This window comes from Gossypium hirsutum, chromosome A02 (genome assembly GCF_007990345.1).
Source record: "Gossypium hirsutum isolate 1008001.06 chromosome A02, Gossypium_hirsutum_v2.1, whole genome shotgun sequence".
Classification (NCBI taxonomy): domain Eukaryota; kingdom Viridiplantae; phylum Streptophyta; class Magnoliopsida; order Malvales; family Malvaceae; genus Gossypium; species Gossypium hirsutum.
In genome coordinates this window covers 12,413,755-12,430,922 of record NC_053425.1, presented here as the reverse complement: position 1 = coordinate 12,430,922, position 17,168 = coordinate 12,413,755, and the positions used below count along the sequence as shown (strand labels likewise).

At 33.8% G+C, this 17,168-nt stretch overlaps 1 protein-coding gene and 1 long non-coding RNA gene across 15 annotated transcripts; one reads left to right on the top strand and one right to left on the bottom strand.

Annotated features, from left to right (window-relative positions):
• Positions 1 to 1,229: 1,229 nt before the first annotated feature.
• LOC107951464 (ACT domain-containing protein ACR3) lies at positions 1,230 to 5,682 on the top strand. Of its 4 annotated transcripts, XM_041091207.1 has the most exons (10): positions 1,277 to 1,568; positions 1,808 to 1,860; positions 2,734 to 2,992; positions 3,191 to 3,302; positions 3,607 to 3,652; positions 3,734 to 3,848; positions 4,107 to 4,174; positions 4,327 to 4,944; positions 5,060 to 5,164; positions 5,249 to 5,682. In XM_041091207.1, the coding sequence occupies exons 4-10, from the start codon at positions 3,232 to 3,234 to the stop codon at positions 5,573 to 5,575; spliced, it is 1,350 nt and encodes a 449-aa protein (XP_040947141.1). In that variant the 5' UTR covers positions 1,277 to 1,568; positions 1,808 to 1,860; positions 2,734 to 2,992; positions 3,191 to 3,231; the 3' UTR covers positions 5,576 to 5,682. The 4 variants fall into 4 exon arrangements, with proteins under 4 accessions (XP_016742014.1, XP_040947141.1, XP_040947152.1 ...); XM_016886525.2 differs by lacking the exon at positions 1,808 to 1,860 and having other exon boundaries at positions 1,230 to 1,568; XM_041091218.1 differs by lacking the exons at positions 1,277 to 1,568; positions 1,808 to 1,860; positions 2,734 to 2,992 and having other exon boundaries at positions 3,189 to 3,302; positions 3,517 to 3,652.
• Positions 5,683 to 9,467: 3,785 nt separating this feature from the next.
• Positions 9,468 to 16,633, bottom strand: LOC107951465 (uncharacterized). Of its 11 annotated transcripts, XR_001698440.2 has the most exons (7): positions 15,901 to 16,522; positions 15,659 to 15,774; positions 15,391 to 15,528; positions 15,109 to 15,309; positions 14,909 to 15,026; positions 10,374 to 10,465; positions 9,468 to 9,710 (listed from the first exon to the last, which is right to left on the bottom strand). It is a non-coding gene; the product is annotated as an uncharacterized lncRNA (long non-coding RNA). The 11 variants fall into 11 exon arrangements; XR_001698436.2 differs by having other exon boundaries at positions 15,391 to 15,774; positions 15,901 to 16,633; XR_001698441.2 differs by having other exon boundaries at positions 15,109 to 15,528; positions 15,659 to 15,818; positions 15,901 to 16,562.
• Positions 16,634 to 17,168: the final 535 nt, after the last annotated feature.

Below are 17,168 nucleotides of genomic sequence, written 5' to 3'. Positions count from 1 at the left end.
GTGCTTCACGCTCCTTAAAAGTTTAATTTCATAAAGTTATCGCGGTTAAAAATTGTTTTTAGAATTAAATTAAAAATATCAATTCAACCAATTTTTTAAAATTATTTTTATCACATATTATTGAATCAAATAAATTGATTAAATTCAGAACTTGTGGCTTCTAATTTTAAAGAAAGAAAAAGAAAATATATATAAGAGATAATAATGTTTTTTTTTGTCACAGGTTAATTTTTAGTTGGTTTTTTTTTAAAAAAAAAAAGTAGATTTAACAATTTAACTAACAAATATTTATGTGCCAAAATGAGAAAAAAAAGTATAGTTTAAGTATCAATTTATGAATTTAGCCTCTTTTAAAATAGGCTTAACAGTTTGACTAATGAGGTACCAACTTGAAAAAAAAAAATAGTATAGATACCACTAGTGACAAAAAAAAGTTTAGTACCAAAATAAGAAAAAGAGTATAGTTTAGATACCAATTTATAGATTAAGTTTTAATATTATTAAATTTGAATTTTCTTGATTTTATTAATAAAATAACTTTAGTGTTAATTACAAATTTATTTAATTTATTAAATATAATTTATGATTTTTTTAAATGTTAAGATTGATTTAATAAAAATTAATTATAAATTATAAATTTTCAAAACAATGTTAAAGTTATAATTAAAAAACTAAAAATTAATATTTTTTTTATCTCTTAATACTAAAATATATAATTTTTATCAAATATATGAACTACGGTAAGAAAAAAAACTCAAATATCACATTTAAAAAGTTATCAAATTTGATATCGTATCAGTTCTTAGGCCGTTTATGCTATATTAATTTGATTGTACTTGGTGGTTACTCAAATAATCCATTTGTAATAGTTTAATACTTATAATTATTTGGATTTGTACTTATAATTGTACCGTTATTACAATTCAAAAAATTTATCAAATTTAAATATCAAATGTAGAAAGTTAAAATCAAATATTATCGAACCCCATGCGTTAGCTTAATGCTGTTAAGACCTTAACATTGCGCTTTTTTATAATTCAAAAAATATATATATTTACTAATACTTTACAATCATCCACGTCAGCATCATTTCAATCCTCACGCGCAGAGCTGAAAGTGGGTTTAAACTTGAACTTACACAAAATATAAGAAGGTAGTCGATTTTGTCGCCTCGTGTCATTACTGAGTAATAAGCATAATATTTTAATCATTTTGTATTAAAATAATATATTTTATATTTTATTTAAATCCCAACGCCGTTCTTATCAGTCATATTTTTTTCAAGTGGTCTCTCCCATTTTTCTCAGCTTCCATTTGCTCAAGAAAAAAAGAAAAAAGCTCAAGTTTTGGTTGAAACATATAGAAAGCAAAGCATGATGATTTTATGAAAGTGGTATTCCAACGTAGAAAAGCATAGTATCTCTCTTTTAAAAGATTCATTCACTCAGCGAAAAAAAAAAAAAGAAGAAAGTTTTCTCTTCGATTTTCCCTTATGTTACTAAGATAGAATGTGAAGAAGAAGAAGAAGAAAAAGAAGCAAAGCTATCTAAGTTCAGGGTTTTTCAAAGGTAATTTAGTTGAGTACTTTTTTTAACATCTCTCCCGGAGATGGGCAATCTGAATTCTTTGTTCATGTTCTTGTTCTTTTTTTTTCTCTGCATGGAGTTCTTGTTTCAATTACTACCATATATGGCTGCGTATAAATTTGCTCAGTTTTCCAGTTAAGTCATCTTCTTTACTGAGTTGGGAATTCTTTCATGTTTCTTTTCATTTTGTTTTTCTGTGTTTTTCTCCTGAGAATTTTCAGGTTTCCTTCTGAGATGTACAACTCGGATTAAGGAATATTCAGCTTCTCTTTTGGTATTTTTATAGGATGAGTTTTGCAGAAAGCTCTCACTAGTTTCAAGCTTTAATTAATTGATTGATTGTTAAAATTTCTTACTTTGTGGGATTAATATAGTGATAATGACTCCTTAGTGATAATGACTAATTAGTTAACTGGAGTAAATTCATATACAGTTCCCCACTTTACTATTATTATTTACTTTTAATTCCTCTTAAGAATTGACGGCCTTGATAAGATATTTGCAACAAACAGTGGTGATGCTGCTGATAGTGAGGCTTAATGGCAGTATATAGACTGTTCCTGATACGGATGTTTCGGAAAAAAGAAAATGTTAAAAATCAAATCCTTATGCCAATTAAAATCAAATCTTTATGCCAATTCATAGTTGTTTTGGTCAATTTTGTTCTTTGCTGTTTCATTGGTAGTACCAATTCTAATCATACATTACCTTTGGTTTGGGTCTTCGGGTTTGGACCAAACATATCCAAACTAAGCATTTTCGTAGAAAGGAATGAGAATTGAAAGGTATCAAACGTTTAAAGCTGTGATTCACAAGGGATGCATTATTCTGTTGTATGATTTATTCCAGGTTTGAAGTCTTAGAGGGATTGATCCTTTAAGTCGAAAGATCGGGTATAAGTAGTGTTGCAAACCCGTCTTATGACTGGTAGAGTTAAAATTACTAAGCAAGAGCTTGAGAAATGCCTTTACTGGATTTAATAGTTGAGGTTTGTTGCATAGCTTGTATTAATTTCAATACTTCAATGTTCTTTGCTCGATGAAGTTTATAAAGATACATAGATATGTATAAGTAAATATAATGATGCTAAAATGATTTTGGATTCTCCGTATTTGCATTATTAATTTTTCCTCCACTTTATTTGCAGATTTTTGTTGCCATAATGTGAACCTGATTTCCATTCACCTAGGATTGCCAAATTAGGCAACCTTAACTACAAGCTAAATCATCAAAGAAGACCTTTTCTTGTTTTCTTCGGAAACAATAGTTACTCTTCTTGTCGTGCACAAAGATTGAAGATATCGTCTATCATTGTAATTTACAGCTCCTTTGCTTGCTCCTCAACTACAAGCCGTTTGATATAGAACTTGTGAAGCTCGGCTTTTCAGTTTGTTTGTTCATATTAGGTAAATGTTCGGAAAATTTCCTTCCTTTTCGGTGGCTTGCAATACTAGAGTGCACCTTCAGATACATTTCACATGTTTCTGGCCGATTTGATGAATCTTAATATCTTGCATCTACATGTTTAAGTCAATCTCTTTTCAAGAGAACATGATAGTTAATGTATATCTCCTGATAACTGAGCTTATTCTGCTATGACACAGAAAGAGAAACACATTCGGATTATTGTGAAGCTGCGGTTTAAATGGCTAAAGTTTGTTGGCCATACTTTGATCCTGAGTATGAGAACCTGAGTGTCAGAATAAATCCTCCAAGGTTCTACCTCTTTATCCACATGCCTTTTTTCTTTTTCTTCTTTAAGGTCTGTTATCGATATTGTCCCGAAACAAGCAACAAAATTCAACAACCTTGATGGTTGAGTCACGTTAATTCCTTGGATTTACAGTTTGTAAAAATATGCAAATCGATCAAATGTTATGCTACCGAATTGTATTTCTGTGTTATAAGGGGTTTTTTTTCCATATAAAAGGACAGAGCATTGGAGAAGATTTCAGGCACATTTAGCAGTGAAGACCTTTCTATAGTTGTAACTCTTTGTTTCTCATACCTTTTCCGGCAGGGTGTCCGTCGATAACACGAGTTGCAGTGACTGTACTCTTATAAAGGTTAATTTCAATACAAAACAAACTTAATGGGCGGTATCAATCATTCTTAGTGCTAACAGCTAAATCATTATTTGCATATAGGTTGACAGCGTGAATAAACCCGGAATATTGCTGGAAGTTGTGCAAATACTATCGGACCTTGACTTCATTATTACCAAAGCTTATGTCTCCTCCGATGGTGGATGGTTCATGGATGGTAGGATAATGATATATACTAGATGTGTTCCGTTTATGTTAGGCAATAGAACTTTGTTCCTATATTATGGAGGTCCTTTTAACTATAAAGCAGAATGTAGTTTTATCCTTTTCTTTACTGTTAAACAGATCAATTACGGATAAGCATCAACGTATATGGCTATAGCAGTAGCAGGAAAATGGCATTATGTTCCTCTCCCCCTCCGTTTTTCTCTTTCCAATACTGAGTACTTGACACTTTTTTATTCTTTGCAACCAGTGTTTCACGTCACGGATCAACAAGGGAAAAAGATCACCGATGGAAAAACCATTGATTACATAGAGAGGGTGTGTGCTTTCTTTTCCTCTAGAACTTATCTTCTTTTTTGCTAAATTGTGATGCTTGTAAAATGATGTATTTCTCCCTCTCTCTCCGCTCTTCTTGAGGCCTACTACCATGTTATGCGTTCATAGCCCACTGTGTATTTTTATTTTAACAGGTTCTAGGACCTAAGGGCCACACTACAGATGGGATGAAAGACTGCCCTGGCAAACGTGTCGGAGTGCACTCTTTTGGTAATCACACTGCAATTGAACTCATTGGAAGGGACAGGCCTGGTCTCTTATCAGAGATCTCGGCTGTCCTTGCCAACCTTCACTTCAATGTTACTGTTGCAGAAGTATGGACACATAATAGACGAATAGCATGTGTGCTCTATGTCAATGATAATACCACGAGCGGGTCTGTGAATGATCCTAACAGACTGTCTATTATGGAGGAGCAGCTTAAGCACATCATGCGAGGTTGTGAGGACGATGACAATGTGGCTCGTACCAGCTTCTCCATGGGATTCACACATATTGATCGCCGGCTTCATCAAATGCTGCTTGCTGATAGGGATTACGAAGGTGGTGGAGTGACAACTGAGGTTGACTATCCTCCATCCTTCAAACCAAAGATCACAGTTGAGCGCTGTGAGGAGAAAGGATACTCGGTTGTTACTGTCCGGTGCAAAGATCGAGCTAAGCTCATGTTTGACATTGTCTGCACGCTCACGGACATGCAATATGTAGTTTTTCATGCTAACATCTCATCCAATGGTCCTTATGCTTCACAGGTAAACCCATCATTTCTCATAATCTTTCAGAAAGGAGCAGAAGTACTTCCGTCTGTGTATTGTATCAAATTAGGTTATATATGCATAAGTTATCCTAATGTCTTTTGAATCGTAGGAATATTTTATTCGCCACATGGATGGTTGCACACTTGATACTGAAGGAGAGAAAGAAAGGGTTGTTAAATGTCTCGAAGCTGCCATTCATAGAAGAGTGAGTGAGGTGAGTAGAATGTACCTTACTGAAATGTTGCGTTTCGTACATAAAATAATGTACATAAAAACATAATCCATGTAACGAATGCAGGGTTTAAGCCTGGAGCTTTGCGCAAAGGACAGAGTTGGGTTGTTGTCCGAAGTAACAAGGATTCTCCGAGAGAACGGATTGTCCGTTAGAAGAGCAGGGGTGTCAACAGTTGGGGAGAAAGCAGTGAATGTTTTCTATGTTAGAGATGCTTACGGTAATCCTGTAGATGCAAAGACAATCGAAGCACTTCGCAAAGAAATCGGACAGACAATGATGCTTAACGTAAAGAAGGATCCATCAAGTATGAAAGCACGGGAGGCAGAGACCAGCGGATGGGCTAAAACAAGCTTCTTCTTTGGGAATTTATTGGAAAAGTTCTTGGCTTGAAAGAAATCAATGTCCATGTATAGAATAATGGTAGCTATTGCATATCAACCATGGGAAGAACTTGTTATCCCTAGTTTGTTTAAAAATAAATGCTTGCGAATTGTGAAGCTTGTGAGCCTAATTCACTTCTGTTACTCTTACTATATACTAATTTAACATTAATACACAACCTCCAAAACAGTCGGATATAAAATTGAACATGGGAATTGAGTTCATTTCTTACTACCACCTTTTAGGCTGTTTGTCTTTTTTTTTTTAATTTAGAGAAATAGCTGATTTTGGACAGATTTGTTTTCCACTCTCTTAAGGTTAGATTTTTTAAATTTTATTAGATTTAGGGTTTTTGTTAAAATAAAGTTTTTGTAAGAATTTAGGGTTAATATTTAGGGATAAAACCGTAAAAATTTATAGGTAGATTTAAGGGGTTGAGATGTGATAACACCTTAGAATACATACATTTCATATGTCATGGTATGATAGGACTATTATCTCAAAAATTCATCCTAATGAAATCAAATTTTGAAGTGACAGTGCTTGACACAGTTACAGGTTGAATATAATTATTGTTAATTTATCTCATAAAACCAAATAAAAAATCACAACCTAAAAGACCAAATAGAAAAAAAATGCTTATATAGTTAATTTATCCCACAAGACCAATTCAGCAGTTTTCAAAGCCGAAATTCAACTTCAATCTACATGAATAAGAAATGGGTTGGAAATTTGAATGCTTCTTTGTTGAGTTTTGAATGGCTTTACCAGTTGTTCAAGCATGCGTTTGACTTGGACCGGGATGACGGAATTACACACTCCAAAGGCACAAGAAATATGAATGTTTTCTTGCATTTCACTTTATTTATTTATTTATTCCACTCCCTATATAAAAATTAAATTAAATTAAATTTCAAATATATAAAAAATATAAGGATTTAAAGTCTATTATTAACTTTAATATTTTTAAAATTATATCTATTTGTATACATTTTTGAACGATAATAAATAGATCTTATTTATGAATTATTAAAAAAAATTATTTTAAATATAAATTGGTTGAACTGGAATTTAACAAGTTATTTAATCACATACCTATCATAAAGCAAAAATTTTAAAGAAAAAGTTGTTCTTCAAAAAAAAAAAATTAAATTTGAACACATTTCAACCCCTTGAATATGTAACAAAGACGATGCCATTTCACCAAATACATATACTTATTAATATTTTTACTATATCTAATATTTGTTATTTTTATAGTGCTTGCCATTATCCGTTGCTGGACCGATCCACTAATCGACTAGGACCGACTTGATTCTTCTTACTTCAATAAGTATATAGCTCATTATTATGTAGTTTGCCTGTGTCGTTCACCTATGCACTTCGCCACAATGCAGGTGAATTCATACTTGGGGGACACGTTTTAATCTTAAGAGTGGGTACGTATTAACATGCATGGGGCCTATTTGATTCTAGTACGTCACATCAAAGGACTGTACCTTACAAATACGAAAATAAACCCTCAAGCGAGAGGAGGACAAACAAATACTTAATGGTTATAATTATTTTTTTAATAAAATTGACTTGTTCAACCTATGGTCTAATTAAACTAATAACAACAATTCTTATCAATTTAAGTTTTAATTCGATTGCTTTAATATTATTTTTTATATAGAAAGAAAATTCATTAATTCAACAATGAATGAGGATTTTCTCGGGATGAAGCTAAAAAAATTGTTTTGAGATAAAAAAATAAATAATAAACTTTTAAAGATCAAAGTATAATTTTATCATTCTATTAATTTATAATTTCATAAAATTTGAATAGAACATATAGTTAATTTATCATTTTTGGGAGGCCAAGACATCTACTTGCCTCCTCAAACTTCCCCAAGTCATATAGATGACTGAAAATATTTGTTAGGTTAAAATATGCCATGAGTCCTTATGCTCTTTTTTAATTTAGAATTTAGTTTTTATACTTTTATTTTTAATAATTTAATCCCTCTAGTTTTCAAATTTTAAAATTTAAGTCCAATTGTTAACACTATTAAAATTATTTTGTTAATTCAGGTTTATTATAATGTGATTTTTTTAGTTATATGGTTACCAAGTGAGTTTTTTTATTATTTCAAAACGTTACACCAACAAATCTAACATAATAATAATAATAATAATAATAATAATAATAATAATAATAATAATGTTGACAGTTAAACTTAAATTTTTGAAATGTAATTATCGAATACTTTTAAGATTTCTCAAAAACACTTTTTGACAATTTTTTTTTGGTCTGCTTTGCTAGCATGCGTTAGGGTTTTTGGTCTACTTTGTAGCACGATTCAATTTTAGGGTTGGCTTCAGGGTTTGTTTTCGATCAAAGGGGTTTGGTTTTTTAAGGCAAAAGGGGGCGGCATGGCTGGTGCTAATACCGTGGATGAAGATCTCGCTAATCTTAATATCATGGATGACGAGGAAGACCCCTTGATGGTGTTGGGTGGCGACGATGAGGAGGATTATCTTTACGATTTATGTTTGGTTGGAAAAGTTCTTACGGACAACGTGGTACACTTTTCGGCTTTAAAAAACACTATAGCTGATTTGTGGCATCCTTTGAGAGGATTTCAATAATGGAAATGGAGGACAAGTAGATTTTATTCAGATTCTATAGCGAAATAGATTTGCAGAGAGTTTTGGATGGTATGCCATGGTTCTTTAATTGTCATCTTATTGTTTTCCACCGGTTAGTTAGGGGTGAATAACCTAATATGGTTCCCCTTTGGGAAACGATGTTTTGGGTACAAATTCATAATCTACCAATTGGTTTCACTACGGAAGGAATGGCATGTCAATTTGGGGACTTCATCGGGAATTTTTGGAATATAACGCATCCTTAGTGACGAGGGGGTTAATCAATATGTGAGGATCAGAGTTATTATCAACACTCGACTTCCACTTAAGAGGAAGAAGAGAATCGGAATAGGCTCGAACAAATTCACATATGCGTTATTGCAATATGAGAGATTACCACTGTTTTGCTTTCTTTGCGGGCGGCTTGGGCATGGGGAAAACTTTTGTCAGGTTCGCCTAACATTACGAAATCAACCGATAGAGTTTGGGTGGGATCTATCGTTGAGGGCGACTCCTAGAAAGGGAGGGCAGGTGGTAAGTAAATGGTTACAGGAGGAGAATGAAACTGACAAGTGGGTTCGTATGGAAATTGATGGAGAAAGAAGGGGAAGGGTGTTTGGAGCAGACATAAAGAATAATGGCAATCATAGTGATGAAATGAGAACAGTGGGTCGGCCTACTCGACAGCCGTGGGTCACTAAGGAAAAAGGTAGGATTGATAGTTCGAAACAGGTTACGGTACGGGGGGAGGAGGTAGAGACGGAAGATTTACCGGTAGAATTTATGGATGGTAAGAAGCGACAAAGATCTTACACAGAAATAGGTAGAGGCTTAATGGAGTTAGGTTCATAAAATGTTATATCAGCAGCCACTAATATGTTGGCCGACCGGGCGCAATGAAAATTCTTAATTGGAATGTTAGTGGTTTGGGGCAACCACGGACAGTTAGACGTCTCAAGAACAAGTTGAGACAAGTTAAGCCCCATGTTTTGTTTCTTATGGAAACAAAGGTTACGAGTAGAAGAATGGAGGCAATAAGAAAGAAATGCGTGTCACACCCTAATACCCGTGTCCAATATTAATTTAAGTAATTACAACAATAATAGCACGTTTCCATGAGTAACTTCTATAGTATGCACATACTAAAACAAGGGTAAAAATGTAAGGTGATTTTTCTCCTCTTGATCGAATATACATACATAATGTATCTCGAATGCTTAACATGTTAGTTCAAGCATAACATAATCACACTCATCACAATATGGATTCATATGTCAAGTTGATTTCACTTCAAGATTTATAATAAAACCATTATCACATCCATACATAGAACTTTAGCCATATTCACATGGCCTTATATATATATACAATACTATCAAAATAGCAACCTCCCAAAATATTATTCTATACATGCCATAATGTCTATTTGAGTTTTAAACAAAAATACCAAAAAGGGGTTGTCAAAAGATGTGATGACTTCGTAACGAATCCAAACTTTCCTCGATAAGATGATCTATACAAAACCAATAAACACACCAAGTGAGTTATTAAATCAATAAGTCCTAAGAAATTTTTTAAAAAGAATGTAATGATCCAATTAACAAATAAAGCACAATCCAATCCGCTCTATCTATAAATCAATCTCCAATCCATTTAAATTCATTTATCATTAATTTATATCTTTGGTCAATTATATACTAATTGAGCCGATTACCTTTCTCTTCTTTCTCTCTTCCCGAGCATTATCTATTAATATACAGATATAAATCAAGTCCCATGTCTAATATCCATGCACATTTCATTACTCCCAGTTTAAAGTTTTAAACTTTTTCATTTGCACAAACAATTCTTTACGATCGATATCGCACACTTAGTGCTCGATTTAAAGGTCCGTACACATAGTGCTCTTACTCATTCACACACATAGTGTCGTGTTTCCTCGCACACATAGTGCTATATAATCTCGCACACATAGTGCCATGTAGTTTTTGCACACATAGTTCCGCATAACCTCGCACACATAGTGCTGAAATTTCTTATTTATAGCTACCACTATGTCGTAGATAGGTTGATAAATCTCACATTCGATTTTCACAAATTCATACATACCATGATTTCTTATCCAACCTATTTTATGTGCAATATTAACCGTAGCTTAAATTACTTAGGAACTTACCTTTTTAGTCAGAGGAACAACTCCGATCAGCTAGTCAACTGCTTTCGCCTTTCCTTTGGCCGAACTTGGCTCCCTTTGATTTTGAGCTCCAACTAAGCAAATAAAATAATTCAATCATCGAAGCCCCAATTTATATTCATTCCTCATAGACACACACACATATTCGGTATTCCATCTAATATTAACCAAGCCATAACAATTTAAAGTTTAACCCTTAAACTTAATGCACATCCAAACATAATTCTAATCAATTCCATTTATTCGCTACATATACAAGATAATTTCGGCAATTCACATTTCCAAACTATTTTAATCAAATTCTCCATAGCACATAAACTAAAATATGTACACATCTCATTCAAAGCATCCACACCAATTTATTATCCAATCAACCGTAGCCGAAAACCTATCATACAATTAAAACCCTTGTTCAAATTATTATTCACTATAATACTATGGCCGAATCCCTCAATTAGCTAACATAGCCTCTTGTATTCAATCTAATCACGTATATACAACCTAAATCCCTCTTTTAACACATAATTCACTATCTTGGAACTCATTTTCTAACTAATTTAACTTACTCCAAAGCCGAATACTATTTGAGCATTAAGCTCATGTTCTTTTCATTATTAAGCAAGTATTATAACTCAACTAACATCCATTTTCAATTTGAAACATCAACATTCAAAATTAAACACGAAAATTCATAGCCGAATATATATATACTTTGTCCCAAACTCATAAATTCATCCATTCTAAGCTCAATTTGCCAATTAAACAAGTACTACTAATATTAAGCATTATTTCACAATTTATCTTAAATTGCTGAATGGATTCATGCTCCTAATTCATATACTTAACTTTTAATTTCAATATTTAGCAAACTCAAACATTATCTTTCATCCATTACTAATTCAAAACATTAAAATATTCAAGATCCAACACATAGTAGCCAAAACTGAATATCATAAGCTAATGACTTCACCTTAAACTAACTTATTAAGCCTTTAAATCAACTTCTAACCATCTCACATTTAAAATTATCCATCATCTAATCTTCATGCTTACATGCCATAACCATATGGTTCTTATCACACTTGGACCACAAAATACATAAATTTCACAAACTCAAATTACTATCATAAGCTCAATTTTGGCTAACCCTCAATTAAATACTTACAATTTAGCACTAAGTTAGCATTTCAACATAGCCGATTGTCATTAAACAATTAAGCCACAAATATTAAATTTTATCAAACTCAACCAATTCAAGAATTAACAAGCTCAAACCTTATCCTTCTACTATATCTATTTCAAAACATTAACACACTATCCATGAAGTAGAAAACTTCCATGGCCGAATATACATGACAACACCAAACTTAAAATTTACACATGGGCTAAGTAAAAGACTTAGCAACTATCTCAAATTCACTAAAATTTTAAAAGCAAACTCATGGAACATACCTTAATTCCCAACACAAGATGGCCGAATGCCTTAGGTGTTCTTTCTTCAATTTCTTGTTTAGTTTCGGCAAAAAGGGGAGAAGAATGAGAAACTTTGTTTTTATCACCCTTTTTCTATTATTAATTCATGGTTTTTTAATATAAAACTATTTAATATTATTTCACTAATATAAAATACACAAAATGCCACATTTTTCATCATCATTACCGTCCACTATAATCATAGTGGTCCAATTAACATGCAAGTCCTCTATGATGCTATCCATATACAATTTGGCCACTTCAACTTTTACCTATCACATTTTTATGGTTTTTCAACTAAGTCCTTTCAAGTAAAATTCTCATTCATAAGACTAAATTAAAACATCAAATTTTCACACATGCACTATCACACATAGAAGTTATGCAAATAAAATTTTAAATAAATTTTATGACTCGATTTTGTGGTCCCGAAACCACATTCCGACTAGGGTCAAATTAGGGCTGTCACAATGCGGGTTCAGTCATGGTATTGACATTGATGCGGTTGGAACAAGAGGGAACTTATCCTTAGGCTGGAGGGAAAGTTTGTATTTAACGCTAAAGATTTTTTCGAAATCGCATATTGATGTGGAGGTGGAAGAAGAAGCTGGGAGGGTTATTTGGAGATTCACAGGATTTTATGGATCACCGGTAGAACAAGATAGAAAGAAGTCATGAGACTTTTTAAGATATTTGTAGTATGGAAATAATAGGCCATGGTTGATTACCGGGGATTTTAATGAGATTCTGTTTTCTTACGAGAAACAATGGGGAATAGTTAGAGAGGAAAGACAAATGTCTGCGTTTAGAGAAGTCTTGGAAGAGTGTGAGATGAATGATTTGGGGTTCTTTGGGCAATGGTATACATAGGAAAGAGGTAGGCTGGTTTGTAACAATATCAGGGAGAGGTTGGATAGAGGAGTGGCAAATCCAGGGTGGTGGAATCTATTTCCAAGATATAGGGTGAGCTACTTACAACATAGTTTTTCCGATCATTGTCCAGTATTGGTCGATATAGATGGGGATGAAAGGTCGAATGCTGGGGAACAACATTAGTAGTTTAGATTTAACGCCGATTAGATATTGAATTTGGAGTTTTAAGAGCGATTAAGGCATGAGTAGAATTCAAATAAAAAAGATTTGTTGGTGAAGTTGAGGGAGTTGGGGTTGAGCTTGAGTTCCTAGGCAACAAAAGATAAAAGGATTAGGGACCGTCTAACTGCAAGGCTAAACGCTAAATTAGCTAAATTGAATGCTTGCGAGATAAGTGAGGAGGTGTTGGAGGAGGTTACAGAGATTAAATTAGATTTAAACTTCGAAGTAGATAAGGAGGAGATTTTTTAGGAACAAAGGGCGAGAGTCAACTGGCTTCAAATAGGTGACAGAAATACAACTTTTTTCCATAGATGTGCTTTATACAGGAAGAAGAAAATTTTGATTAAGGGGCTGAAAAATGGAGCGGGGGATTGGGTGACAGATTATAATGAAGTTTCAACAATAGCAACAGACTATTTCAGGAACCTGTTCTCAGCAACGGAGGTAAGTGCTAATGATAGATTATTTGGGTCAGTTACACCATACATTACGGAGGATCTTAACAGAGAACTAATGACTGAATTTAAGGCTAAGAGATCGTTGGGGCTATGAAATCTATTGGTCCTCTTAAAGCATCAGGCAATGATGGGTATCCAGCACTATTTTATCAAAAATATTGGTACGTTATAGGGGATGAAGTTATCAAATATTGTTTGGATGTGTTGAATGATCGAAGAGATATGGGGGATGTTAACAAAACAAGTATCGTCCTTATTCCTAAGGTGAATTTGCCAAAGTCAATGAGCCAATTTTGCCCTATTAGTCTGTGCAACGTGATCTACAAAATCATATCGAAGGTGTTAGTTAATAGATTCCGCCGTGTTCTGTACTACTGTATTGACTATACTCAAGGGGGTGTTTGTTCTAGGAAGGCAAATTACCGACAACATTCTGGTGGCCTATGAAATCCTACACTCCTTTAAGAAACAACGAGGACATCAAAGAAAAGATTTGCACTAAAACTAGATATGAGTAAAGCGTACGACAGGATTGAGTGGGGGGGTTTTAGGAAAAAAGATGCGTAGCATGGGATTCTGTGAAGAGTGGATTGCAATAATAATGAAGTGTATCTCCAACGTAGAGTACTCAGTGGTGATTAATGGAAGAAGTGGAGAAGAATTTCAGTCGCAAAGAGGGTTGAGACAAGGGGACCCGTTAAGTCCATATTTTTTATTTATTTGTGCTGAAGAATTTTCATGCTTAATAAAAATCGCTAAAGAGGAGGGGAGAATTTTGGCAACAAAGGTGGGCAGTGGTAGTGTATCAGTGACACATTTATTTTTCGCTAATGATAGTATGCTGTTTGGAGAGGCATCCGTTGAAGGTGCGAACAACATGAAGAAGGTGATTAAAGAGTATGAAATGATGTCGGGCCAACTGGTCAATTTTGAAAAATCCCTTATTTATTTCAGCGGTAATACTGACCATGATATGCAAAACTAGGTGGGAAGTTTCTTAGGGGTAAGGATTTCTAATAATCCAGAAAGGTACTTGGGGTTGCCAACTATGGTGGGTCGGAGGAAAAAACATGCTTTCATTGATATCAAAGAAATTTTGTTAAGCTGATACATAATTAGAGTGTGCGAGTCTTGTCGGCATGGGGTAAGGAGGTATTTCTAAAATTAGTATTACAAGCGTTACCGATTTATGCGATGCAGTGTTTTAAGCTACCAGTTTCATTTTGTCAAGAGCTTGAGGGCGTCATGAGCAGGTTTTGGTGGCGTAACTCTAAATCAAACAAAGGCATACACTGGTATAAGTAGAGTGATATGTGTATCCCCAAGGCGATGGGAGGTTTAGGTTTTATAGATTTATCAAAGTACAATATGGCTTTGTTAGTGAAACAGGGTTGGAGGCTTATTACGTAGTTGAATTGTTTGTTTGCACGGGTAATGAAAGTGAAATACTTTCTAAAACAGGATTTCATGAGTGCAGGTTTAGAGTCTTACCCTTCGTATACCTGGAGAAGTATTTGGGGAGCTAGATGTCTCCTAGAGGAGGGGCTTGGTTGGAGAATCGGGAACGGTGACGCAGTGAAAATATGGACTGATGCATGGCTGTCAGAACCTGGAAATGGAAGAATACAAGATCAGTATATAGACATATGATATACTAAAGTCTCAGACTTAATCGACAAAGAAACTAATACCTAGAAGCAGGACACAATCTGAGAGTTACTTGGAGAGGAGCTGCTTCAAAACATTATGTTGATTCCAGTGGCGCGTAATAAACCGGATGATGTCTTAGTTTGGAGAGGCGACAATATAGGGGTGTACACAATGAAAAGTGGTTACAAATGGCAGATTACAGCCCAGGGGTCTAGTTTACAGACTGAGTATCCAACTTCATTCTATACAAAACTATGGGGTCTCAAAATGCCAAATAAAATACGAATAAACATGTGAAAAATAGCTAATAACTACATCCTTACTTTATATAATCTAAAACTTCGAAAGTTGGCAGCAAACACTTTATGTCCGGTTTGTCAAGCAGAAGAGGAAACTGTTAGCCACCTATTCAGAGATTGTCTCTTTTCACAGCAGGTCTTGAGAGGGTTGAGGGGGACAGTCTCATCACACAATGGTGAACCAAATTGGAAAAAGTGGTTAGATATGAAGTTCAATAGTCTAAACAATGAAGAATGTAAAATTAGAGTTACTGCCTATTGGGCTATTTGGTATAATCGGAATAAAATTTACCATTAAGGAGTCCGCGAACAAGTCAATGAAGTAGTGAGCTTTGTCAAAGCTTATTGTACAGAGATTGTAGCCATGGAGGTTACAATGCGGGATGTACAGCTAGCCGGCAGTTACTACTGGAGTCCACCAGAGAATGACACAATAAAAATTAACTTCGACACTATGTTCAACCAACATACGAGAAGATCGAGTTCAGGAGTCATAGCGCGAAATAGAGATGGTCTGATGATGACAGCATGTACCTTTTCATGGGCGTATATCTCAGATTCGGTCATGGCCGAGGCAAGGGCATGCTTGCAAGCCGTTTGTATGGCAGAGGAAATGGGCTTCCAAGATATTTGTATCGAAGGAGATTCGTTAACAGTTATACACAAGTTAAACACTGTAGAAGAAGATAAATCTGAAATAAGTAGTTTGGTTAAAGAAATTAAAGGAAGAGCCCTTATCTTCAGAAGTGTGAGTTTTAGGTATATGCCAAGGGAAGCTAATAAGGCAGCTCATGGGATGGCGATGGAAGGACGTCGACATGAAAACCTCGAATACTGGATAGAAGAGGTCCCGTAGGCGATGGAAGGACTAGTGGACAGCGAAAGGAGAGGCAACAGAGAAGAAGGATAGGTGAAGAATTAGAGTCCAGACTTTGCAATAATCTGTTTGTCGTGTGAACTCATACTTGGGCCAAAATGATGATGGTATTAGGTTTGATTTTGGGTGCTTTCGGTCCTATTGAGTAGCTGATACAAGATAGATCTGGTTTTCAATGAAAAAGAAGAAGGGTAACAAGGTCTGGCTTTGTTTAATTTCTTTTGTGACTGAAAGGACTGCTTCTTTCAATTTCTTTTGTTTAATTATCTGGTTTTGTTTGGTGCACTGTTTCGGTGCCTTTTAAGAGGTAAACAGCTGTAGGTCGTTTCCTTTAAGGCCTATTACGACATTTATTACTTCTTTCATCAACAAAGTATCAGTTATAATTTCAAAAAAAAAACTTAAATTTTTGAAAATAAAAGTAGAGAGATTAAATTTCTAATTTATGAAGAGTATAAAGGTTTATGGCATTAATTCACCCCGAAAAAACAAAAATATAAAATGGAGAAATCTCATTCTATATGGTTACTTCTGTTTGGAGTTATCTGCAATACAAGTTATTATAAATAATGGAATTATAATTATCCAACTATGACCATATAAATTATAGAATTTAATATTGAGTGTATATTTAAAATAATTATTTTGACATGTTATGTTTAGTAATATTGGATAGAATTAAATTTAAATATTAATTTTCCAAAATAAAATAATTAAATCTAGTTAATTGAATTCCAAAAACTGCTTTCACTATTTAAAATATATAAAAAATTTTAATTTCATAAATATGATAACATAGATATTTAAAAAATAAAATAAATAAATAAAGGTGACATATAATTAAAAAAAATCACACCCTTGTATTATCAGAGAATATATAAATATAAATATACTAAAATACAGTCTAATGAAATATGGTATTAGC